Raw genomic sequence first — 26,253 nt, 5'->3', positions numbered from 1 at the left:
TGCTCTATTTTGCCAATCTTTGCCACTTTGGCCAAGTTTTCTAAATAGTTAAGCGAAACAAGCGAGCTTTCGTTATGCGCTTTTATCGAGAGAACTGTACATGATTTTTTAAACTACTTTTTCTATAATTATCATGTTTTGTTATTTTCGATGACATATGTATAAAAAATGTCCTCAAAAATTAAAAAAAAAATGTGAGCAATTTAAAGATATAAAGATCTTCGCGTGCAAGAATGTACAAATCAGATAACATCAAAACTTGAGAAAAAAAATCTAGACATTTTAGGGCCTGAAAATCTTCTGAAATTTGGGGAGTTTGTGAACCAAAAATCTAAACATCGCAAGCATCTAAAAGTTCTAAACCTAGCCCTAGTTCCAAAGATACGAGTTCCCCGGAAATAACTAAACCTCAATAAAATCACCGGAATATCTCCAATTTTTCGGTCGTACACCGGATTTGGGTTATCACTTTTGAAATTTACCACAATTGGAGCGGATTCTTTATATTTACGTAAAACCTTAGCTGTCCGGATTTGCACTTTTCGACAGATGTCCTAGTTCCGGAGATATTACTTGCCCGGAAACGAAACAAATAGATAAAACGGATTGAATTTGAGTGAAATAATCAGTAATTTTGAAATATTGAGTTTATTTCTTCTGAAATGGAGAGGTGGATTTAAAAAAAGTATTGAGAGATTGAAAGAAAAAGCTTACAAATCTACAAAGGTCAACAGAATCTGCGGAGGCGTTAGAAAAAATTTTGAGATCAAAGTAAATCCACGAGGAATATAAAAGGAAAAGTAGAAAAATCGAAGGTACAAGATTTTTAAGCAGAATTTTAGAAAAATGGAAATAAAATCTAAAGCATCTAACGAAAATGCACAGGATCTATAGGAAATTAAAGTAAATACAAAAAAAAATTAGTTTAATTAATCATAATTTAAAAAGAATGTAGAGAAACGAAACCAAGTCCAAAGTGAATAAACAGGGAATCTAAAGATAATATTAAAAGAATTTAAAGAAAAACTTGAGAAATCAAAGAAAAATTAAAAGAATTTAAGCAACCTAGAAACCAGAGAGAATGTAAAATTCTAGTCTAAAATCAATTTACAAAAATAAAAAGAGATAGACAGAGACAGTCCAAAAAAAACCTTAAAATCCAAAGAGATAGTAAAGAGAAGCTAAAAAATCCAGATACGCCAAAAAAAATCCATCTTTTAAAGGGCCCCAATTTCTCCACATGTGCCCAGGGCCCTAACCGACCTTAATCCGCCTCTGCTGAAATAAGTGCTTTGATCATGACCTCGTAATTCCCTTTGTACCAAAGACAGTTTCTGATCCTCTAGTTTCGTTTGACGATCTCAAAACTCGAGTCCGACCCTGGAACATCCCACCCGCACCGGTCCCCCGGCGGTATATTCAAATCAAAACACAACAACGCAATATTGAAATTAGGTATCGCATTTACTAGTATCTAGTTTACATAAATAAGTTAACACACTAAACTAACACGGTTCCTTTATACTTAATACTATCAACTCAGTTACATAACAAATTAAAGCATAAAACACAGCGTAATTACCAGACTCCTTTGCCAAACAATGGCACTGTTTTTACATGAGAATTCAACAATCACAGAAAATTACGATTTGTCGCTTTGTTTTCCGTTATTCTGCGCTCTAAAATCGCCTTTCCGCTCGCTGGGGTCCATGTGCTGTCGCTGATGCAACAACAAATGGTTCTTTTGGAAGAAGCCTTTATTGCACACATTACACACGTGAGATCGTAAGGCACAAGTACCATCAGGGTGCTTTTTACTGTGTTGTTGTAACCCATGCTTGGCACTGTAACCTTTTGAGCAGTGCTGGCAAACGTAACTTTTTGATTTCAAGTTTTGTACGTTCGGAAAGTTTGTACTCAAACCGGACGTTAACACACAAAGATCGTTCACAAGAGAAGAGTCTCCTGAGTGGAGTTTCACATGTAAGGCTAACGCTTCGGAAGTGTTAAACACGCAACCGCAGTCATTACAGATTTGTTTGATTTGAGGCTGAAGGGTTGCATGGTTTGATTTGATATGAGCAGTCAAGTCTTGTTTTGATTGAAACGACTCCCCGCATGTGGAGCATGAAAAGGGGTAACTACCAGTGTGGCAGCGCATATGTGCGATTAGAGTGCGTTTCTGGAAAAACTCTTTATTGCAGATGTGGCAGCTATGGGGCTGCTTGCCGTGGAGACGCGCGTGGTTCACCAACTCAAACTTTCTGGTGAAAGTAGCCCCACAATCCGTGCAGACGAAGGAGTTGAGAGAGCCATGAAACCGCGAGTGCATGACCTGGAAAACCACCTCAGTACAAGACAGACAGGTTTACAACAGTACCAAGTGGTCCTTTTGGGCGAAGGACTCGCCGCAGTCTTCACAAATGTAAGGTCTCTCACCAGCGTGAAATTTGCTATGAGTGGTCAAGTGACGCTTCACTGGGAAAGCTTGGCCACATTCTGTACACACAAAGGGTTTGTCTCTACTGTGCACCTACAAGTTAACTTGACATTCTCAGGATTGACGTTTAGACGGTGGTCTTACTTTACTGTGGGTGATGAGGTGGTGTTTCAAAGTGAAGCTCTTCTTACACTCTAAGCATTGGTAAGGCCTGTCACTTGAATGCAGAAGTAAATGTGTATTTAGACAATGTTTATGAGTGAAACTCTTCCCACAATGCCTACACACGTGGGGGCGTATCCCCGTATGCGTCCTGGCATGAGTCGTCAAATGGTGCTTCAACAAAAACGACTTTCCACACTCGTCGCAAAAGTACGGCCGCGCTTTCTTCACTTTATCCTCCTTCTTCTCATCCTCGAACTCCACGGGAGCCAAAATCTGCTTCGTTTCATCTTCTCCGACTTTCTCAGGAAAGAATTCCTGCTTGAAGATGAACATGGACTGTCTCAGAAATTTACTTTTTGAGCCATCGGGGATGAAATTCGTGGTGGGGTAGTTCTGGATGGAATTCTCAGGGCCGTGGGGTTCCACCGACGGCCAGTAAGTAAAAGTTGCGAGATTTGCGGCCGCACACATGGTAAAAACACAGATTAGTGACAGCACATTCTAACCTAAAAACTTCGCTGGCACGTTCTCCCCATTTGAGTGCCCCCAACCACACCTCTCCAGTTTGGGGTACGAAGGAATGACCATTGAGCAAAACTGCCGGAATTCGGAGCAGCAACAACAACAATTTATCGAGTTTGACAGGAGCTGTCAGTGTCAATGATCTGTCAGATTCGATGACCGTGGCGCCACCTCGAAGAGAATATAAAAAAAAAGCAGCCGCTGTTTATGCAACCAAATATACACGCCTCAAATTTATAATTATTAAAATAAATTGTTACGTATATGAATAAACAAAAAAACACAATTTTGTGTAATCTTGACTTCTAATTGTCATTATAATGAATACAATCGGCCACCTCGAAGAGAATATAAAAAAAAAGCAGCCGCTGTTTATGCAACAAATATACACGCCTCAAATTTATAATTATTAAAATAAATTGTTACGTATATGAATAAACAAAAAAACACAATTTTGTGTAATCTTGACTTCTAATTGTGATTATAATAAATACAATTGGTTGGGTATCGATTTGGTGGAAGAGCTAACTAGGGGTGGTCGCCCACCTGTTGCGCCACCCCTGACCCTCCCGCGCTTTCTGCGTTCCTGGTAGAAATTCTGGGGTGATGTCTTCGAGGGATGGAACTAAAGGGATGCGCCCCTTTTCGCTCCGCCTTTGCTTCAGGGGTAGTTTTGGAAGTCTTGCGCTTTCATTCCGTGCTCACATGCAAACCACTACTTGTTTTTCCGTTAATCTCAAGTTTCCGTTTATCGGTAAAATAATCATTCTTCTATGTAAAAACAAACATTTCCACGTGCGCAAATCTTGGAAGAACGGAGATCCTGATTTGATTATTAGATGTAATAATAAACTTGAGATCTAAAGAGTTAAATCTCGTCTTCAAGGGTAAATTTTTATTTCTGGAATATAATCAAAGATCTAAAAAATAGCCTTTCTGTTTAACTCCGACATTATTGAATAACTTTTCAAATGAAGTGTGTTTTTGAAACGGTTCCAAGTGCGGCCCACGTGGAACAACTCTAATAAATGTACGTTCAAATAAAAAACGACCATATTTTGAATTTGTTGGAAATCTCAGCGACAACTGATCAATTTTATTCCAAAAATGTGGAAAGTCAGTCGCCCATACTAAGATAATAATTGTTCGAAGAACTTTTTATGTCGTGTTCGTGAATGTTTTCATTCACGAAGAACTGAATAGGTCAAGTCTGTTCGATCCGCCCCTCGGATTCTATTGTTGAGGTCGTTTCGGTTACCTGGGAAGAACTATGTAATTGTTACCACTAAATATTCACCTCAAGTGCCGATAGTCGTAAGAGACTGAAAATGGAGTTATTTACATACGAAGAAACGATTATTTAAAGAAAGAAGCTTGTTACACATTCCGGGAGTAACTGCTCCTGTTTACCAATTAGGTATCAATTACCTCTTGAGATTTTTATGACTGCTTTCACCGGTTATTGTTACGTAAATTACCTTGACATTTCAACGGTGATAATAGATCCCAAAGATCAGTCCGCTTATATAGAAAGTATTATTATCATTTCAAAAATTCGGAAATCCACGATGATATCACCTCTATTACTTTTAATGATAATAAACAATTAACAGCTTCAAGAACGCGGCAGCTGCAACTTCATGTGTGGTAAAACTCTTCCTTTGATTAGATCTATTATCTAATCTATTTACAAACCGTTGATGCAACATAATTGCAAATCATGATGTGTCGCTGCAAAACTTCATTAATTGCGTTGAAATTTAATTACCTCACTCTGCATGTTTTTGTAATAATGAGATTACGGTATCTTGTGTAAAAATAAATTTCTGCGCTCGTCAAAGTCAGCCTAAAAATTTTATAGAGTCGTAAAAAGGTGGATGTTGACCGAGTTTTGAACAGATTTTTCCAAAACTGTGTTAATTACTAAGGTATTAGATGATGGTTAGTGTAAAGTTGGTTTGTTTGATGACAAATAAAATGTCGCGACACGACTGAATTGATAACGTGAGTGGAAACGTGTGGGTTCGCTGAAAAACTGTGAAAGTTTCAAATAAAAGCATTTTTCGTAAAAATTATTAAAATATATTGATGTGAAAGTCGCGGAAATCGTGGATTTTGTTCGGAGGGAAATAATATAGAAATGAAGGAAAATAACTTGAATATTCTTGAATAGATAGTGAGATGCTTCGTTATTTACAGACAAATATATGTAATGATGTTTGCCACTTAGCACCTTTCTGCTGATTTATTACAATCGTTTACAATATAAACAAACAAATCAGTGTTTACTTTTTTGAACAAGCTGTTGCAATTTTGAAGCTTTATCGAGCTATTTTGAATTTCTAAATGTATTCTGCGCTTTTGCAGTTTTTTATGGGAAACTCTATGCTATATCATCTAAAAAAGTCTAGTCAGAATAGAAAAAAAATTTATAAAAAGTAAAATTTTAATTCTGAAGACAACAAAAATTGTTTTTTTTTTCCAAATCTTTACTGCCTTTGATATGGGACAAACCAAAAATTTCCAAATTCCTTTTAAAATTGTGTTCCGAATTACATAATTTTAGAATAAGAAAAATCAGAGCATTTATTACTTTTTATTGAATTTTTTGGAATTTGGAGGTCTTTTTTTCTCTCAACACATTTCTTCATTCTTCGAAATTACTGTCGAAAATTTCTAATTCAAAATATAAGCAAAAATATTTTGAAAAAAGTAATTTTTTTTATTTAATTTTGTAGGTCTAAAGGCTGGTTTACACAAGAATTTAATTGAATTAAGTTAATATCTCAACTAATTTGACAATTGCTGACATTTGATTGGCGAAGAAAGGATCACATGTCACTTTAACATGATGTTAAGTATTTAATCGAAATTAAAAATTTAACTTAGCTTCTGTAAACCAGCCCAGATAGTTTAAATGCTACAATAATAAAAGTTGAATACAATTATTTATACATAGTTTCGCTGTATAGCATTTTATTCCAGCTGAAGCCTAGAATTATTTTTACAAAGTTACAAAATTTTAAGAAAAAAAAAATTTGGATTTTTTTTGGCAGTCTGATATAACTTCAATTTTTTTACCCAATTTTCTATATTTTGTAGATTTAAAGCTAAAAGAATAAAATTTGGAAGACTTGTTGACAGCCAAAATACAAACTTTTAGAGCAAAAAATTTACTCTAAAAATATTAATTTTTGCGATAAACCCAAAAATTTAAAAATTTATATTTACGTCTGATAGTTTTCTTCCTATAGGTACAATAAAATTTGAAGATTTGAATCGTTAATTTAAGTGTTCAATCTGTTAAGTTACAAAATATTAGAACAAGAAAGAGAATTTTTTGATTTTTTTTACGGTTAGAAATTAATGCAATTTTAACGCTAAAACTATGTAATTTAGAAAAATTCCTGCTTTTAACACTCGTTACAGTTACAAAATTTAAGAGCAAAAAAGAATTTTACGCAAAAAATTTGGAGAACAAAAAATATAAAAAAAATTGTATATAATTAATTATTTTTTTTACAAAATTTTGAGATTTTGGCAGTTTTAATGCTACAACAATGTGATTTTCAAATGTTCGTTATTTTGACACGCTTATTGTCTGTGCCAAATTAGAACATTTTAGGACAAAAAAGACGGATTTTACTCTAAAAACAATTATTTATATTTTAGAAACAAATCTGGGAGCTTATAACTTCGAAAAACTGATGCATAACTCAAAAATTTGGAAATCTAAGAATCTTAATTTTAATTTTTGTGTATTTAGATCAGATTTTCTCAGAATTTCTCTTTAATTTTATTGAATTTTGAATGAATTTATTCAAGGAAATCGTTATCTCATAGCCGAATTTGTTGCAAATTAGAATTCCTCAAACCTGCAATATGTACTTTGACGACAAAGTTCCGTGGAAATCTACCTTCCGCAAACAAAAACAAGAAAAACAAACTTGTCAATCCAAATTCAACTTAACACCTATCAATTAGTAACTCCTAACTTTATCAGTGACTCAAACTCTTATCAATCTTTATAAAACTAGCTTGAAAATCACCTCATCAGTCCATTCCAAGCGCCGCGTCGAAATCCCCACAAAAAGGACACCACCGACAATAAGCGACAGCCCAAAGGACCTCAACCTGCGCTCGTATTAGTTCTTGGTGCATCGAAGTCTAGCCGTCAGTATAAGCGCACACGAGCCAAGATCAAGACGCTTAAGTCCAACAATCGCGTGTCAATCGTCCGCGCGCGCCGCCAATTAACCGCCACTTTATAATAAAAGCAGAGCTTTTGCAATCTTCACAATTACGGCGGCATCGAACTTCCCACAATGTGTCATTTGGTTTAGTGGTCAATGTGGAAATTCATCGAGAAGGGCCCCAGGTGTTCATGCCGCCTCCTGGTGGCATTCTTTACGCTGGCAGTTTTAGCAAAAGCTGAAGAAGTTAGAGACTTTATCGCCGTGAATACTTTGCCGGATGGTGAGGTGGAAACGAGGGTGTTTTACGGCGGGGTGTGTGCGAAAGAACTCGCTGTTGGAAGAGGGTAAGTCTCTTAAATCAAATATTTTGCCTGCGTGACGTGAGTGAATTTTTTCTTCAATTAGACGGTAATAAATCTCACAGTTGGACGCTGCGGATTTTTCTACTTCTTCGGAATTGTAACACGAAATGGGCTGGTGTAGCGACAACCTCGTAGGTGTTAGTCGTTAAATTTTCTACTGCTAATTTTATTATGGGTGTGATTGACTGCTCATTACTTTTTTGACTCCGAAGAAGCTAAATTATCCAGTAATTATGGTAGATTTGTTATGGGCGACTCCGGTGGGCCAAATATTTTATACCTTGTAAATTATTAAAAGTGTTTAAGCACGTTGCTCAACACTATTAACGCCATTAAACTTTTTTCGCAACATGATTCACGCGGAAGATATTCGACCCATCATTAGAGGAACCGGCGAAATTGATAGAATTTTTTAGTAAATTGTTTCGCTTCTCATGTTACCTCATCGGGAACTTGAAAATTTGGCAGCTGTCACTGCTGTCACCATTTGGCGAGATTACAAGAATATTATGAAAGTTTCAGTATTGTCCGAGTTTATTTTTAGACGCAGTTACATTAATTCTCACACACGATTTTTTTCCAATAACTGCTATCGCATAATTAATGTGGCTGCATTATCTAATCAAAATTATTATAAACAATACCATAAGGATTTCAAAACAAACATTAATTTTGTGCCGCTGTAGTGAGAAAAACTGTAAAAATCTGATATTGTTGACAATAAAGAAAAATGTTTGTTGCTCGGTTCATTTATAAAATGTTATGATTTGTTATTATCACAGTCAATGGATCAGAAAATATATACAATTTCAAAATTATTTTCTTTATTTGTTTCAATTTTTTATTTACTTTGTCTGCATTCTTCAGATTTCAAAAATCACAGAAAATTTTAAATTAAACTCTAGATTTCCTTTTTTTGCTTAGATTTGTTTATATTTCCTAGATTCTCCTTATGTTTTCTTCAAATTTCTTTTACGTTCTTTCTAAATTCTCTCTGACTTCTTTATTCCATATTTATAACTGTAGAAACTTTCAATATCCTTCTTTCGATTTTTTCTGGAATCTCCAGTTTCATTGCCATTTTTTTATTATCTCCAGAAGTTTCATTCTATTCTCTACTTTTTTTTTCAACTTTTTTGGATTTCGTCAAAATTCTTGGATTTTCTAGATCCTCTAAATGTATTCTACTTTTTCTGTGGATTTTTTCGAATTGTCTCGATTCTCTCTGGATATTCTAGATTTTGTTTAAACTTCCCATTTTTTTCTAGATTTTTGGAATTTCCAGATTTTATCTAAATTTTTATTGAATTTTTTAGATTCACGTTAGGTGTTCTCCAATGTTTGTGTATTCTTTAGATTTGGTCTGATTGTCCTTAGATGTTCTGAATTTTCTTCAGATTTTTTCTTTAGATTCTCCTTGGATTTTCTATATTTTTTTCAGTTTATCTATTCGCTTGAGAATAATTTTCCCAAGTTTCTCTTGATTCTCTTTGGATTTCATACATTTTCTCTTGATTTCCTTTAGATTGTGCATAAATTTGCTACTCCTTATTAGTTTCTCTAGATTTTTTTTAATTTTTCTTACTATTTTTGACGATTCTCTAGATTATATTTTTTTTAATAAAATTTGAAGATCTCTTGTTTCAAATTAAAAGTTGGAGCGATTGAAAAATGGTACAAATTGAAGTTTGCGAGCCCCTTAAATCCGCCTCTGTTTTTTATATTCCTCAAACATTTCTATTTATTGAATTTTTTCCGCATTTTTTTGCTTGGAATTTTTTATTTTTAATCAAAATTTTTAAAAATTTCAATACGTGAAATGAAATCCTAAACTTAATCTATAAAAATAATCACGAGAATTTGAAATATCAGCAGCGGACGATAAAAAAGATCTAAAAACAGAAGCATATAAAAGAAACAGATTTAATAGAACAGTGAAAAACCTCAGAAGAAAATCAACCTAAAAAGGTAGAGAATTGAAAACATGCAAAGGCCTGAATAATCTAATGAAGAAGTCTAACGGATTCTATAGATATGAAGAATTCGAAGCATTTGAATATGAAAATTAAAGAAAGTTACACTAAAAAAAAGATTATTGGACTGCAAAAAATAAATATGATTTTTTCTTATTTGAAGCTGTAAATAATTTGTTTCCTACACACAATTGTGGCGCACCGTGAATCTTTTTTTTCTGTCTGTTATAAATCAGTTCATACAAGCATGTACCCGTCGTAGTGATAGAATTGTGTAGCTATTTTTATTGTGTCTCTCTTTGTACTTGTGACATTCTTTAGTACACATTGTCGTGTCGTTATAATAGGAACAAATCCGACTGCAATGAGCGGTCTCAATTTTTCGGAAAAATTATCAAGAAGAAGAAGTAAAATATTGATAATAAATGTATCCCGGTTTCAATTTACCTCTTTTTATAGTCCGAGTTATTAAAACTTTATACCTTCCTGAGTACATGAAATGGCAATAATTATACGACTCCACAGAATCTTATTGTTACATAGAGCTAATACCAGAACAAATAACAATTTTGCATTATCACACCCTTCACAATAACTCATTTTTACTGTCATTTTATAAATGACTGCACGGTGATCAAATCTACATCGTGGGCGGAAAGTGGATTACACCTTGTCAGAATAGTACAACAGTTCAAAAGATTATATTTTATTACTGTAGTAAAGATATTGCATAGACGGGTAATTAATATTAGTTGTCTGAAGTAGCAAAGCAGATCTACAAAATCTTCTTCGGTGTCGAAAGTAGACTGCACTGTCATGAAAATAAAACAAGAAAACATTTCATGTACAATATTTTAATTTGCAGCCGCGACTGGTTTCGACCAACGGTACATCTTCAGGGATTTTGAAAAATTACCGCAAAGAAACGACTTAATGGTGCGTGTTAAACTTCCTCGTCTAAGTGGGTATTTATTAAACGAGATAGTGTGACAACAACAAATTGTTGCGGATTGATGTGACAACGTATTGTTTATGAATTGATATTTTAATAATGATACAATAGAGGTTGGGATGCGAACACGTTTCCAGTCACTACGGGGGGTCTAATTTCTTAAGATTGAAACTTGTTGAAATTTATATCCAAGAAGAGTTTCAGATTCTAAAAAGGCAACTAAAAATATCGTTTTATTTCATCGGTTGCCATGTTTTGACAGATTGTTTAGAATGAAAAGAAAATTAAATCTGCAAGTGTTGCGACTGTAAAATAAACATAAAAAATATAGCTAAAAATAGATTCAGGATAAACTCATTTTTTTATTTAATTCCGGAACTGCGAAAATTTTAAAACAAAATAAAGTAAAGAAAACTACATAATTTTAGAATTAAAAAATGGGGAGTAAAATTTGGAAAAATTTTCCACATTTTTACCAAAATTCGTAATTCCGACAATTTTAGTACTACAGCAATCAAATTTGGAGAGATTACTAATTTTGGATCGTTTATTAACTCCACCAAATCGCAAGGGTGTAAAGTAGAAGACACAGATTTTGGAATTTTTTTATTTTTTAGACCGACCAAAAATCTCCCACATTGTTATAAAAATTCATAACTCCAACAATTTTAGTACAATAACAATCAAATCTGGGGAGATTATTAATTTTGAGTCGTTTATTAACTCCACTAAATCTCAAGAGTGTAAAGTATAAGACACAAATTTTGTTTTTTTTTTATTTTTAAGACTGACCAAAAATGTCCCATATTTAAAAAAAAATGTTATTTAGTATATTAAGTATTACAGCAATCAAATTTGGGGAGATTACTTATTTTGAGTCATTTATTAACTTCACCAAATCTCAAGAGTGTAAAGTAGAAGACACATATTTTGGAATTTTTTATTTTTAAGACCAATCAAAAATATCCACATTTATACAAAAATTCGTAACTCCGACAATGTTAGTACTACAGCAATCAAATATGGGGAGATTACTAATTTTGGGTCGTTTATTAACTCCACCAAATCTCAAAAGTGTAAAGTAGAAGACACGATTTTGGATTTTTTTTATTTTTAAGACCAATCAAAAGTATCCCACATTTTGACAAAAATTCGTAACTCCGACAATTTTAGTACTACAGCAATCAAATTTGGGGAGATTACTAATTTTGAGTCGTGTATTAACTCCACTAAATCTCAAGAGTGTAAAGTAGAATACACAGATTTTGAAAATTTTTAATTTTTACGATGAACCAAAAATCTTCAACATTTTTACAAAAATTTGTAATTCCGGCAATTTTAATACTATTGCAAGCAAATTTGGGAAGATTACTAATTTTGAGTCGTTTATTAACTCCACCAAATCTCGAGAGTGTAAAGTAGAAGACACAAATTTTGGAATTTTTTTATTTTTTAGACTAATCAAAAATGTCCCATATTTTTACAAAAATTGTTAATTCCCGCAATTTTGGTACTACACCAATCAAATTTGGGGAAATTACTTATTTTAAATCGTTTATTAACTCTACTAAATCTCAAGAGTATAAAGTAAAAGACACAGATTTTGGATTTTTTTTTAAACCAAAGATCTTCAGCATTTTTTAAAAGATCATACAACAAAATCGCTCTCGCTCACTTAAAACACTAAACATATTTACACATTTGATAACCGGATTAAAATCATTAATTTCCCTAAATCTTATTTATATGGCGTTAAGATTACCAGAGTTTTTTATTTTTCATAAAAAAAACGAAATTTATTGGCTCGTTTAAAAATGAAAATTTTTAAAATGTATTTTCTCTAGAATCTGTCTTTCTGGAGAATTGCAAAGAAAAAAGTGTTATTCTAAGAGATTATAAAATAGAAATCTGTAGAGTTTCCACAAGTCGTTAAAAACAAAAATCTCGTGTTTCCACTCCGATCACGCGTCCCATGATTACCCATTTTGCCTCCAACCAAGAAATTCGAAATTCCGAACAACCTCATTACCTTCATTGTATTCATTTACGAACCAGCCCACCACCCATTACTTTACCAACATTGTTTTGTGTTGGTACTGTAGATGGCACACTACCTCGCTACATTCTTTTGTTTAAAAACAAATATGTAACTTCGCCTACTTGATCGCTCATACTTTATATGCACTATTGTTTTATTTTGTAAAATGTTCCATACTTCGACTTGTAATTATTGTTTTATACGGACCTCACCCATGCAGGATGGTTCGTGAAGAAGTTTTTTTCGTGTAAAATTTCACGCACACGCCTAGAAAGCCGTCACAATAAAAACAAAAACAAATTCTCAAAAGCGACGATAATCAAATCATCTAGTGAGTCATTTGGTTTGATCTGTGGAGCTTGACACCCCCCGGTGGTTATGATTTTTTAAAATGTAAGGGGAGGAGGTGACACGTGATACTGTTGCGCGGCACGAATTGGTCGAAAGGGTTGTTAATGTAATAATTAATCATTGAGTTCCTTTGGGCGAACAAGTGTCGCTCTTAATTAAGCCTTTCGTTTTCTTTGCCTTATTGGTTTGTGCTTCGCCGCTAAATAGATGACAGACAATTGTCAACTGTCAAATCTAAGTAATTGACAGGAATCTTGGAAGTTTTCCCATGAATGCTTTTTTTCCTACGCGCTAATAATAACAGATTATAGGGTCGGTCATCACCAGATTACAATTTCTGGCAAAGTCATGAATGGTTACTAAAAATAAAATGTCGCCTGATATTTTTTTATTTTGTGCGAAGCGGAACTTAATTGACAAATATTTGCGATGCTCGTCGTGGTGTGATCGCAATGATCTCGAATTTTCTTGATTTATGATTGAGCGATTATCTACTGATAGTTACGTATAAACGAGAATTGGGAACATCACGCGATTTTGGTGAAAAAATGAATAAGCGGACTTTGGAATGGTAGTGACTTGTAAGTTGTAAGCGGACAAATAAAATAATATTGTTATCGGAAAACAAACACCTTATCATAACGGAATTATTAAGAGAGAAAAAGTTTTGTCAACAATAAAACTGGCATTTCTAGTATTTGCCACAAATATTTGATGAAAAGTAAGGTGCACTCATGTTTTAATAACAATTTAGATTGTTTAAATTTTGACTTCCTGCTCTAAAATTTTAAATTTGAATTATTCACGAATCAAAAATTTTTAACGCCATCGAAAATTTAAGGAGATGGCCTTTATTTGCTTATTAATTGAGATGTTTCTAAAGAGATAAATTTTCATTATTATAACTCAATGGAAATGTAATTGAAGGCAGTTAGTGGACGCAATTTGCAAAATTTTAAGGTAAAAATTTTGATTTTAAGACATTTTTCAGATTGCTGCAAAAATGTAGCTCTGGCAATTTTAACCCCACAGAAACTAAAATATGCAAATATTTAAAGAAGCTAATGAAGACAAAAACAACAATCTCACTAATTGCCTGGATGAAGCATAATTTAAAAAATGATGGAAATAATAAAATTGAAGAACCTAAAAATGGAAGAAATTCAGTATCGAAAATGCGACGAAACTAAAATAGAAAAAATTAATGTCTTCAATAAATTTAAACTGCAACTGCTGCAGGGAATTAAAGAGATCTTGAAAACCTAAAATTCTTCCAAATTGTGGTCAAGTTTCGTTGATTACCATAAAACAACACCCCAAATGTTAACTTCTTCCGCAACAATTCGAACCAGTTGTTTCTCCACCGGTCCGTATTTCATTGATTAGATCAGCCTTTGGAAAAAATGGATGTTAATTGTTTCGAAACGGTTGTCCCGTTTGTTGGTAACACACCAACAAGCCCGTATTTCTTCCAGCCAAACACGAAGAAATTAGACCTGCACCCTTCCAATCCTCAAACTCCGATCATCAATCAATCAAATCTGATCATCCGAATTATTAAACATTTCTTTAAAGATAAAGTAAGTTGGGTTAGTGATCGATCAGTGGTATAATCTCCATCGATTTTCGCTTCCTGGCGCTTTCAAAGGATTACAAAACTAACTCGGTTCTTGTGGGCGATTTTCAAATGGACAGTCCATGTCAATGATTTTTCCACTGCGTAGAGTTTGCGTGTCTGCACTTTACACCGGATGACTCGACTCCAATTCTTCAAGTCGAGATCGAGAGGGTTTTTGAAAGCACTCTTCGCCCCTAAACCACTCGACGATCCTGCCCATTGTGGTCTAGTCTCTGCCGGGATTTGCTTGATAACTAAATGTAGTCATTAATAGTGGAAGAAGAGACAACTGGACTAGAAAAAATGAGCGGTTATGTCAGAAGAATGGTTTTATTTATTATTATTTGTTTCCACAGCTGGAAGATAAGATGCACCACCGTATTTACAGAAAATTGTGGGAAACTACCTGCGTACGGCGTGATTTCCATAATTTCGTCTAAAAGCCACTGTTTAACCATGTTTGTACATCTGGAAGGAATTTTAATGTTTGTATATTATTGTATGGAAAGTTGAGGGCGTCTCACGTAAAAATACAAGAATTTTGTCCGCCGAAACTCTCCGTAGGCTTACATCATTATTGCCTCTTTTACTCATAGCAGTGCAGCCCCCTTTGATGGCTCCACTCGACTGGCATTGTTTCAAATGGTGCAATAAAATAAGACCATCAATTCCAGCCGTGAAGTGGACAAGTACTCTTCACTACCACCACTAAACGACGTTTACACATTACTCGGAGAGTTTTTTTCTAATGTTCCGAGATAAAGCAATAATGAGCCGCGGTGAAATACAACTGGACACCGAAGATTTAATTGGAATTAACGCAATTAAAATGTATACATTGGGAATGTAGTCAGGGAGGATCCGAAACACCCCGAGAATGATTTAGATAAAACTGGTCGCGTGAGAGAACCCATCATTGTTTATTTGCGATAGAAACGGATCAAGATTCTATTTATATTAACTAACCGGATTTTTCGGTGAATTACGAACTTCCAATAAGTGTACATGTTTGTTTCGTTAACATTTTCAGAACAGGAACACTGAAATAAATCGTGAATTACGTAATTATTTTTCATGTCGGATGGAAAATGTGGACGTCACTACTGAAGATACTATTACACTTGGAATAACAAACTCAGAAATGCTTATTTTGTGGATTTGAAATTTATCGACTCGCTACTTTTATATAGAAACGTCGCCATAATTAATACGGAAAGTTCCCACGACTCTGATTTTAACTGTATACTTTACCCAGATGGTGCCACCCTGTCAAAATCTGCACGGCGAGCCATTGTGTTAAATAGACACCAATATTTTCATAAAACTGGTTCCTTGAAGTCAACTTCGAAAATCTGGTTTTAGGTACAAAAACCTAAAATTTATAAATCAATTGACACTTTATTGAACATTGGCATGAGTACGAATGGAATGTAGCGATAATTTAACCAATCATGTTTTATTTTTAGCTAGCGATAAAATGTCTAAATTTAAGAAAGTTTCTAATTTTTAGAAACATCGTAGAACATGAAATTACTATAAAGCGACTCCAATTGCAGCTGTAAATAATTTAAGTGAGAGCACAACTAGAAATTATTTTAGTTGTCGCAGTGATCACATTGAAACCACTTAAAACGAAAATTAAAAATTTGTCATAGCATACGAAACTGATTTTGTGCATACATACAGGGTGTTCATATGACGAGTGTATGAACAGTAAAAATATTATTTGATTAGGTTTTACAATTTCTCCAAATATTGAAATTTTCTAGATTTTTTTAATAAAGTTTTAAACTCAATTTTCTAAAATTTTGTAATTTAGACAACTAAAAGCGTTTTGAGAAATTTTATTGAATTAGCATTAAAACCGAAAAAATCAGATTTTTTTCTAATTAAAATCGAGGAAATTTCTTAAGAGCTAAAATAAAAATTTCCAAAATTTCTGTTTTTTGCTTTAAAGCTTCACAATTTCCCGTATTTAGAGAGTGAATTCAGAGTAAAAATGTCTGCAAATTTTATTGTTCTTGCGTTAAAATTATTGAAGTTACGGAACGAAATAAAAATAATGTTTGGTTCATCCAACAGATTTTTTTTAGAATCCTTATAAATTAGTCCGAAAAATATTGTCCCTTGCTATAGGCAATTTTTAGGATCATTCTGTATGTTTTTCAAGTCCGTTTTATAGAATATTCAAAATCTCATTGATTTTGTATCGATTTTTTAGATGCTTTATTTCGCTTCTGTCTGTATAAAATCCGTTAGACGTGACTTATTGCTCGGACTGAATTCTTGGATTAACAGTTAGTCCTTTAACTATTTATAAATATCTCCAGTAATTAAAACTATACCGTGTGATAGGAATTCGAAAGCCAACAAATTGATATATTGCCGTATTTTTTCAACCAAGAAATGTCACATGTCACTGTTTTCTTTTTCCTGCAAAAAACCTGCACACGTCTAGTGCCACAACTAGTTTAGCGTCAATAAATTTAAAATTCCAATTACTTTATACGAATGTATAAAAACAGTAAAAATAAATGGGAGCACTGGAAGAAAAACGTTTCCAAGTACAAATTTACACTACCTGCAGCTTTAATTACCGTCCTATTAAGGTAGATAACTGAAATTTTCATAAAATTATCGCAAATCGTTTAGTATTAATAAAGAGTTTTCCATTTACCGCCTGACATTCCTCATTCTTTTGCAGATCTTCTAATGACATCAAGTTTCGCCAGCTAGCAAACGACAGTCATTTAATCCAATTAATCTACAACGATGGCGACGTCCTCCAAGACTGCGAAATCGTCCATCAAAAAGACCAAGTTCGAAAGTTCCTAAACACCTTCAAGAGCGACTTAAGCAATCTCATAGCTACCTCAAACATCACCGTGGAATCCTTAGACAATAAACAACTACCAGAATCCCTCTCGTGGTTAAACTTCACTCAAATGAAACAAACGTGTAAAAAGCTCCACCACCAAATGAAGAAAGAAGTGCTAGAAATGAATCACCACACCGAGAGGTACATATAACCACCACATACAAATTTTCTTTGTTTGTCCATCGTATTGTGTTGTTGAGGTTGAGGTGTTGTCGCTTCTTGTTCTTTTTTACTATTCTTTACTGTGATTTTTTACTGGTAGGGACAAACGGTCGGTTTTTATCGCTCCGGGTACGTTATGGTGCGGGGATTCCCATAATGCCAAGCACTATACGCAATTGGGGAGATTTTCCAAAACTGACCGGTGCTGCCGAAGACATGATCATTGCAAGCGGGTTATCCCAGGATTTGCCTACAAGTTCCATTATCAAAATTTGTCGCCGTTTGCTTTATCGCATTGCCACTGCGACGAAAGGTAGGCAAAGCTCAAGAAAGTCAAGTGATTGAAATCACACCAGGCAACAAATTTTGGAAAAAAAAATTGTACTGCGCAATCAGGACCGGATTCAGAGACCAAAACGGGCTTCGGATTTTACTTTTTGAAATTACTTTCTAGTACAAATTTCGTCCAAAATTTGTTGATTGGTGTAATTTGTGATTGGAGTAGATGTTGGTTATAAATTTCCGGGGTTACTTGAATCACAGAATTTTAAATTTTTTTGCCTAGATTTGAGGCTTTTACGGCGTGTTGAATTTCGCACCGTTCTCACCTCAGATTTTTGCGTTTGGTTGTCGAAAGCGCAGTGAAAAGCAATTCTCGTAATAGTAAATTATCTCGCAAATTGCGGTAACGAATCCAACAATTTTTGTCGCAAATAATAACTCCCCTTGATTTTCACCTCCGCAGAAATCTCTCTTCCACTCCATCGCCCTCTTTACATTCATTGCGTTCCCATTAAAACAACAGCTGTCACTTCTTGAAAATATCGCGTTGAAATATTTTGCGCCTGGAATTCCTGAACTAATCGCTCTAGCGTAAATCGATTTGTCTCGTTCAAAAAAGTCCCTCCTTACACGAAACCCGCAACACAATACGATTTTCTGATGATTTTTTTGACCCCGAGTCCCGTTCTCAGGAAGAAACGCGACGTTTCGGACTTGTTACGAGTCCCCGGGACTAAATGGTGCGGGAAAGGATACTCTGCGGATAAATACACTCGTTTGGGGGGATTTTCTCGAACAGATAGGTGCTGCAGGAAGCATGATTTGTCGTGTAGGTTCTGGATTGGGGCCTTCGAGACGAAATGGGGGCTCTTCAATTGGAGGATTAACACCATCATGCATTGCAGCTGCGATGAACGGTCAGTAGTTTCACACTTTTTGGGTGCATGGTCATCTGGTGGTCAATTGTTATGCAATGGGTGCGAGAAAGGACTAAGTGGGTAAACAAGAAGTCGCTTTACTGAGAGTTCTTAACATCAATTATCATAGTTAAACGGTTGTTAAGAGGAGAAACGTCAAATATGGACAAATCTATAAAATTTTCTGTGGTTTCTATCGATTTCTTGGTTTGGTTTGAAAATTAGACGACGAAGAAAGTTGCTTCTTTTGTCGAAAAATTTTAACACTTTATGTTTATACGCGTGAAGTTCACCAGAACCTGCTAAAGTCTCAGCGGATGTGCAGAAACTTGTTTCAGGAGCTAGTTAATTAATTTTTTTAATGGCGCATTTCTTGTAATAAATGAGGCGCTTAGGTGCGAAATTCCCATAATTACCATAACCCAGTATGGAAAGCCGTCAAAGATCTTTGCTTTGATGTAAAATCTTGTATTCTTAGTGTCATTGCCGGTTTCAAATATTTTACTTTTTATGAACTATAGATGCAATAAAATTTTCATATTTAAGCCGATTTTGCAACAGTAAGCATTGAGATAAGATTAAAATATTAATGAAAATTACTAAATAAAATACAACAAAGTTGTAAAAGTAGATTACAACAATAAATTATTGTAACCAACAAAAATCCTCGAGATTTTGCTATTTGTGAGTTCTCAATGAAAAACTAATTATATTGGAGCGATAAATGCATGTAAATTGAAATGTTGAGGTAATTTAAGCAATAAGATTTATTTTTAGTCGGGCGATAAAACGTCTAATTTTAAGAAAACTCCTAAATTTTAGTAACATCGATCATAGAACATAAATTGCTTGTTATGTGACTTCAATTTTAGGTGCAAATTATCCATACAAAAATAAAGTTCAAAAATAAATTTTCAAAAAATGTTAGTTGCAGTGATCACATTGAAACCACTTAAAAAAGTGTTCCTATTTCAGGACGTACCAGATGTACCAGCGGTCTGTGGTTTTATCTTGATTTAGTATATGAAATTAATAATAATAATTGTTTAAATTTAAACAAATTCGAATTGTTCTAAATCTTTCTAATTTTGGTAAAGTTATAAGCGTGTCAAAAGTAGTAAGTACAGTATGTTTCATGCCAAGATTACTAAATTTTGTCAAACGTAGAGAAAATTTCTTAGCAATAAAAACGAACATTGAAAAATTGAAGGAATATACATATAAATATCCAAAATCATTTGCTTTTATTTTGAGTATAGAGGATCTAAAACATACAAAAACTAGAGAAAAGACATCAACAAATATTTGGGAGATGTGGATATCAAAGAGAATAAAAAACATCTCAAACAATTTGGTTGGATTAAATGATTTCAAAAATTGGTTTTCGAAAAAAGTTAAGAAATCTTCCAGAAGATCTTAATCTCAAAAAAATCATAAGCATAGATATCTTATTTTCAAGAACTAAAAACTTTGAATATTCTAGAGATTAAAAGACCTCAAAAATATAAAAACTAAAAAGATGTTAATAAATTTACATATGAAATATAGAGAATATAAAAAAGACACCAACAAATATAAAAGAATTAAAAAAAATCAGAAAAATGAATTCCTAAAAGAAATTGAAAAATGTAGGGGTAATAAACGTATGAATTTAAAGCATCAGAGTATGAAAAATATGATAGATTAAGACAACATAAAAATTAATGAAATCGTATCAAAAAAACTAAAAAAAAATATTTTCTAGATTCTAGACTTTGCGGTTATTAGAACTCGCGACTGAAAAAAGAAATCGAGAATTTTAAATATTTGCAACAAGTCGGAAACCCTATTAATCTGTAAATGATCTCAGAAAATTATTAATATGTAGATGGGAATCTATAACGAGATCATTTGAAACCGATGCCTATTGAAACTTCCTATAAATGATAAATAATTCAATTCGTAATGATAACAGTTCTCTTACTTTATAACGGATTTAAGTATTACAATCAACTTAATGTCTATTTTAAAGATCTAAAACACCGCTTTGTTGCCGATTTATATCCGTATTATTTTCTTATTTATTGACAACCATTCTTCTCACGCAAGCAATTAAATTCTAATAGCTCAAACCTCACGGCTAATAGTCTTTGCAAGATTTAGTACCCGACGCTGCAAATTTATGTTGTGGCGACAGACACTTATAGTTTGGATATTAAACATTAAACAAGTTTTTGTTCTACATACGTCTCGTAATTATACAATCAGGCGTCAAAAATTCCGAGTACAACTAATTGCGCGTTTTAATTGAGACAACAATGTCGAGTTTATTGAATAGAACGATTCAAAGAAGTGGCCATTTCGTAGTCTTCACCTGTCCTTTTGTAGACAAATGTTTCGGGATCCCTCAAACGACCAGAACATAATTTTGTGAATTTTCAGAAGGACCCCCGACCGTTTGGGATGACAATACCCTTGAAACGGTCCTCAAGTGTTGAAATTCCGCCAAAACTCCATTTGTATACCACCACAAAAATTTCTTGGTCCATCCCTCTAATTAGTTTCATTATATTCGAAATATTAAGACAATCAGATTGACGCGATAAGGGTGGTAATATGAGCCGGGCATTTCAGAGGGATCCAGGTAATATTTCTACCCAAGATTGTCAGTTTGATAAGGGTTTTAAATATTTGACTTGTCCACGATGCAAATATTGAGGAATCCAAAGAGGAAAAGTGTTAAATGTGTTGTGCAAGAAAGGATCGAAGCACTTCTAAGTAATGAAATGTCTTTTAAGGCGCTGAATATTTTAAAAGGTGTCTAACAAGGAGGTGATTAGAGTCGTCTTGCTTTCTGTACAATTACTTCGCGGCTGGGAAAAAGAACTAAGCGACTGATCGCGGTGGAATTCAATTAGACTATTGTCTGGGCGGTACGATGGCTATAAGCGGAGTTCACGTAATTAAAATTGTGTCTCCATAAATCGCCGATTTCCCTCAAAAAACCCAAACTAATCGCGTATTCACATTGTCACTTTATCACCTACTTCCGGTCGAACGCCGCCTGAACTCTCCTGTTTATGACCACCGCCAAAAATCCACCAGAAATTGCTAATGATTTTATTTAGGGGTGTTCCAGTCGAGTGAAAGGAACTCATTATAATTGAAATACAAGCTGACAATGAAAGTCCAGGGACGTATCAGACTTTTATGCGAATTTTATAGTGTAAATGTTGCCAGTATCATTACGATTATTTGCTGGGAACGAAATAAATTCAATTGAGCGGGTCTATAATAAAATCAGATTGTAGTGCGTCGGATGGGGCATATAAAATTGAAATTTATTGATTAATACAACCCTGGAAAAATATTGGGGTATCGCTAACCGGCGTGCGTTGCTCTACTCGAGCAGAAAGTACAAATGACTAACGTGAACTTGATGCAGGGGTGGCGCTAGGGGTGCGCATCTGCGAAATTGAAGGATAAAAAGAAAATTTTAGATTTAATTTTTGATTTTCTAGATTCTTTCTTTTTCTAGATTTAGTTTAATTCCTCTTTGGATCCTCTTCAAATTCTCTCTCCATTTTCTTTGGTTTTTAAACTTTTTTCTAGTTCTTTAAAGAGTCAAATTTTCTAAAATCCACAATTTTGGGTCCACAATTTATTTTTTCAAAATTCAAAATTTTTAAAATCTATAATTTTTAGTTTATAATTTTGAATTTTCGCCAAGTTTAGTCACAGCTCAAGTTTATTAAGTGTGCCAAATTTCAAAGATAAAGATGAAGATAAAGACCTGCGCTACAATTTTAGATCTAAAATTTTTAATTTTTGCTCACAGGAAAAGGACCTAAAGATTCTTGAGTTACGGCCCTAAGATTTTTGACTTCAAAATTTGCAATTTTGGGTCTATAATTTTGAATTTATACTAAATTTAGACGCAGCTCAAGCTCGTTCCCTCTGCGAATTTTCTAATCTAATTTGATGACGTAGCAAGAAAATAGTGAAAAACTCCGAGACGCCTTCTCCAAGCTCCTCTTAAAAATCCCGTTTTCGTCACCCGCGGCTCCCAAACGTTAAAATTTGTTGTGACAAGCGACAAGTTTGTTTATAAATTCTCGTAAAAAAGCAACAAATAAACACCCTCCAAGTTCAACAAACCCGAGTCCGGTCCTGTGCGAAGAATCCTAGGCCCCGCGTTGACACACAAGCGGGAGGCGGCAAAGAAATGACCCGTACGAGTATTATCTGATTGAGAAGTATCTTCACACTTGGCCGCTCCTTTTCTGCGCCTGTCAATTGTTAGACACGGCCTACTGTCTCATTGCCGCCACCGCCGCCACCATCTCTTATATTATGATCGGGGGTGGTTTTGTCCTCACGCACCATTATTTTGAAATTTTGACTTGTACTGGTAACGATGTGTCTTGACAGATTTTATATGAGCGTGGATGAAAGAAATATAATCCGTTTTAACGATCAACAAGTTTATTTGTTTTATTATGACGACAATAATTTTAATACCAACAAGTTGGGACGCTAATGGTTGATTTTCAGGGATTTTCTCACAATGACGGAGGGATTTTTTTGGGTTAGTTATATTCTAGCTAAATTGCGACACTTGTTATGTTGTTTCCGGTCGACTTACCACGATCAGTGTCAATTACTGGTTCTAACGATTGCTTTTGTGTTGCACTTTTTGGATTAGCTCAATAAGATCGGCGCGGTTTCGACCATTAGGCGTGTAAAGCTCTCTAATTGTGCGACTTTAAGAAGTTTGGTTTTTCCTGCAATTAGAGTCAATTTATACTCCAATCTAACTTTGGTTGCAAGAAACTGCAGATATTCAACGAATGGGAAATAAACATCAAAATAAATTCGATTTGATCGACTTGTGGATTTAATGCGATTTTAATGAGAATTTTAGATTTATTTTCGCGGGTTTAGCTTTGATTGGAAGATACATATTTATAGTAGGTCATATTTATTTGGATTTCTTGTTTTCCTACTTTTCGAAGATTGCTTTCGATTTTCAGGTTTATTATCTTTATTGCAACGAATATTGAAATTAATTAAATTAAAAGGAACTGAAACTTTGTGGATAATAATAATCATTTCAGGATTTAAGAATTTAGTAAAAATTTGAGAAAAAATGTGATCGTGTCAAATCGCCTTAAGAAAAATTTAAAGAAAATTTAGAGAATCTAGAAAATCCAAAGGGAATTTAGATAATCAAAAAAGCTACTCTAAAAATAAATTTAAAATTTGCTTTGAATTTAGATGGCAAAGGTGCTGGAAAATCTAATGAAAGTCTAAAATTTAGAGAATTTAAGAAACAATCTGCACAAAAAAAAATCTAGACAGAATTAGACTAATCATCTTTGTGGATCTGCAAATCCCATAGAAAATATCAGCTCTAAATATAATCTAAAGAAAATCTAGAAAATTAAAAAATTAAGAGAGGATCTAGAAAACCAAAGGCAATTCAATTATTTAGAAAATCTGAATGAGGGAAATATGACTGAAAAGAGCACCTAAAATAAATCTAAAGATAATCTAGAGTGCGAAAAATCTACCCAAAAAAAGATGTTTGCTGAAAGAATCACAAAATCTATCAATTATAAATAAATTCTTTAACAACACTGTTCATCTAGTAAAATACGGCAAATCTATGACAGCTTTCCTCCGACCTCCTGGGTCGAGCACTGAGTTCGCATCCAACTACCAATTTGAGATAATCTCGCGGACATGAACTCATTGAACACACGGACGTTATTATAAACACATCAATACAATTGGGTAGAAAAATCCGATTGTAATGAATACGTTTGCCGCCATAATTGCGGATTGAAGCACATTTTTCACTCTTTTGTTACGGTAATAAACGGTGATAGAAAGATAAACGACCACCATAAATACAGGATAATTCGAGTAATGTTATGGTTATGGATATTAATTATCAGGAGATGAAACGTGAAGTAGTTCCATCTGTAAACAAGTTATTAGTGAAATTCGAAATTTTTCAGCCTCTGTTCTTTTTTTTTACGATGCTAGTTTATTGCTGGTCAGCATTAATCTCCTCATAAATCACGGCGATATTTTATTTTCATTTCTGGGCCTTTCGTTTCTTAACACACCCAATGTGGCCCAATTTATCTAATAAAAATGCCACATTTGTTCACTGTTAGGACGTTAGCGACATCGTGTTAAAACTGTATGGTAATTCAAGCCAGTTCAATTAGATGTAGTCTGTAAATATTTAAGTACTCGTAACGCTCCATCGCCCTTTTCGACACTTCTTAGAAAACCAATTATCGCAGAGGAACCAATTTTATTTGTCTTTCTCGGATCAAGAAGTGTCTTCATAAATTTACCGAAAAAATTTATGATTAATATAAAACTCTGATTTATCACCACGCCTTCAGGTAGTGGCCCAAAATTGTCGTTCTTGGAGTTAAAAAACGCGGGATTATTTCTAGAATCGATAAACAGAAAGTGAAACGCAACACATGTTGATAAAATTATGCATGTTCTATAAACCATTGATGATAGATTCCACCGCCGAGAATAGATTTTTATATTATAGGAAAAATTCCGGTGCGATGCACTGCACTAAATGTCAGCAAAATGCAACTTTAAGATCCATAAAGACCCTAGCGAACGGCTCTCGATGACCCTAAAACCTGCCATCATTAACTCTCGAAATGCACTGGTCGAGATGTGTTTATCGGCTTGAATTACGGGGAATTAAAGCACTTCGACGGATGATTGGCACTGTAAAAGTTGGAATTCTGCGGCGGTGGAGATTAAGATATTAACAGTCGGATTAAAATTTCATTCGTTGCAGTTTTCGGACCTGTTTGAAGATGGTGGACACTAGCGATGCCAACCTCGTTGGGAAACTCTTCTTCAATGTGGTCCAAACCAAATGTTTCGTCATCAAACCGAAGAAGGTCTGCGTGAAGAGCTCCTGGTGGGGCCAGTGTGAGAAATACAAGCATATCAAACAAGCCATCTTAAGAGACAATCTACCTTATTAGTGACTTTAGTGAGAAGTTGTCTGGAGTTTATTTATTTCGACATTGTGATGATTTGATTAAGAAATTTATTTTTGTAAATAATTTAATTAGGTTCTAATTCGTGCCAAATTAGGCTAGTGGCATCTACTTATCGACAATATTAGCGCGACTGAATTTTCAAAATCTCTTCTTGTAACGGTGTTGTAATTTATTTCAACGTGGACGTGTAATGAGCAATAACTTGAATAAAATTATTGTTACATTTTATCTTTGTTTACTGGACTGCAGTTCAACATAAATTAGGTAAATGGCTGATAAACAAGATGCGACCAATAACTTTCACCTTATCGCAGCCATAACCATTCAATTAAATGTAATGAATAAAGAATTGCCGCGTGATTT

At 34.0% G+C, this 26,253-nt stretch overlaps 2 protein-coding genes across 3 annotated transcripts; one reads left to right on the top strand and one right to left on the bottom strand.

Moving 5' to 3' along the window:
* Positions 1-1,443: 1,443 nt before the first annotated feature.
* LOC148171170 (uncharacterized) lies at positions 1,444-3,304 on the bottom strand. Its single transcript, XM_088040900.1, has 3 exons — positions 2,585-3,304; positions 2,381-2,533; positions 1,444-2,335 (listed from the first exon to the last, which is right to left on the bottom strand). Exons 1-3 carry the CDS (start codon positions 3,074-3,076, stop codon positions 1,643-1,645), a joined length of 1,338 nt encoding a protein of 445 aa, XP_087897026.1. The 5' UTR covers positions 3,077-3,304; the 3' UTR covers positions 1,444-1,642.
* Positions 3,305-7,198: 3,894 nt separating this feature from the next.
* Positions 7,199-26,116, top strand: GIIIspla2 (Phospholipase A2 group III). Of its 2 annotated transcripts, XM_088040940.1 has the most exons (5): positions 7,199-7,667; positions 17,322-17,636; positions 17,758-17,970; positions 18,530-18,856; positions 25,680-26,116. In XM_088040940.1, exons 1-5 carry the CDS (start codon positions 7,477-7,479, stop codon positions 25,870-25,872), a joined length of 1,239 nt encoding a protein of 412 aa, XP_087897066.1. In that variant the 5' UTR covers positions 7,199-7,476; the 3' UTR covers positions 25,873-26,116. The 2 variants fall into 2 exon arrangements, with proteins under 2 accessions (XP_087897066.1, XP_087897065.1); XM_088040939.1 differs by lacking the exon at positions 17,758-17,970 and having other exon boundaries at positions 18,632-18,856.
* The last annotated feature ends 137 nt before the right edge of the window (positions 26,117-26,253 follow it).

The sequence above is a fragment of the Gnatocerus cornutus genome, chromosome 7, assembly GCF_029298725.1.
Source record: "Gnatocerus cornutus isolate USDA-ARS CGAHR chromosome 7, icGnaCorn1.1, whole genome shotgun sequence".
In the NCBI taxonomy this organism is placed as follows: Eukaryota; Metazoa; Arthropoda; class Insecta; order Coleoptera; family Tenebrionidae; genus Gnatocerus; species Gnatocerus cornutus.
Note: the sequence above shows the minus strand (reverse complement) of the source record. Positions and strands in the feature narration are given on the sequence as shown.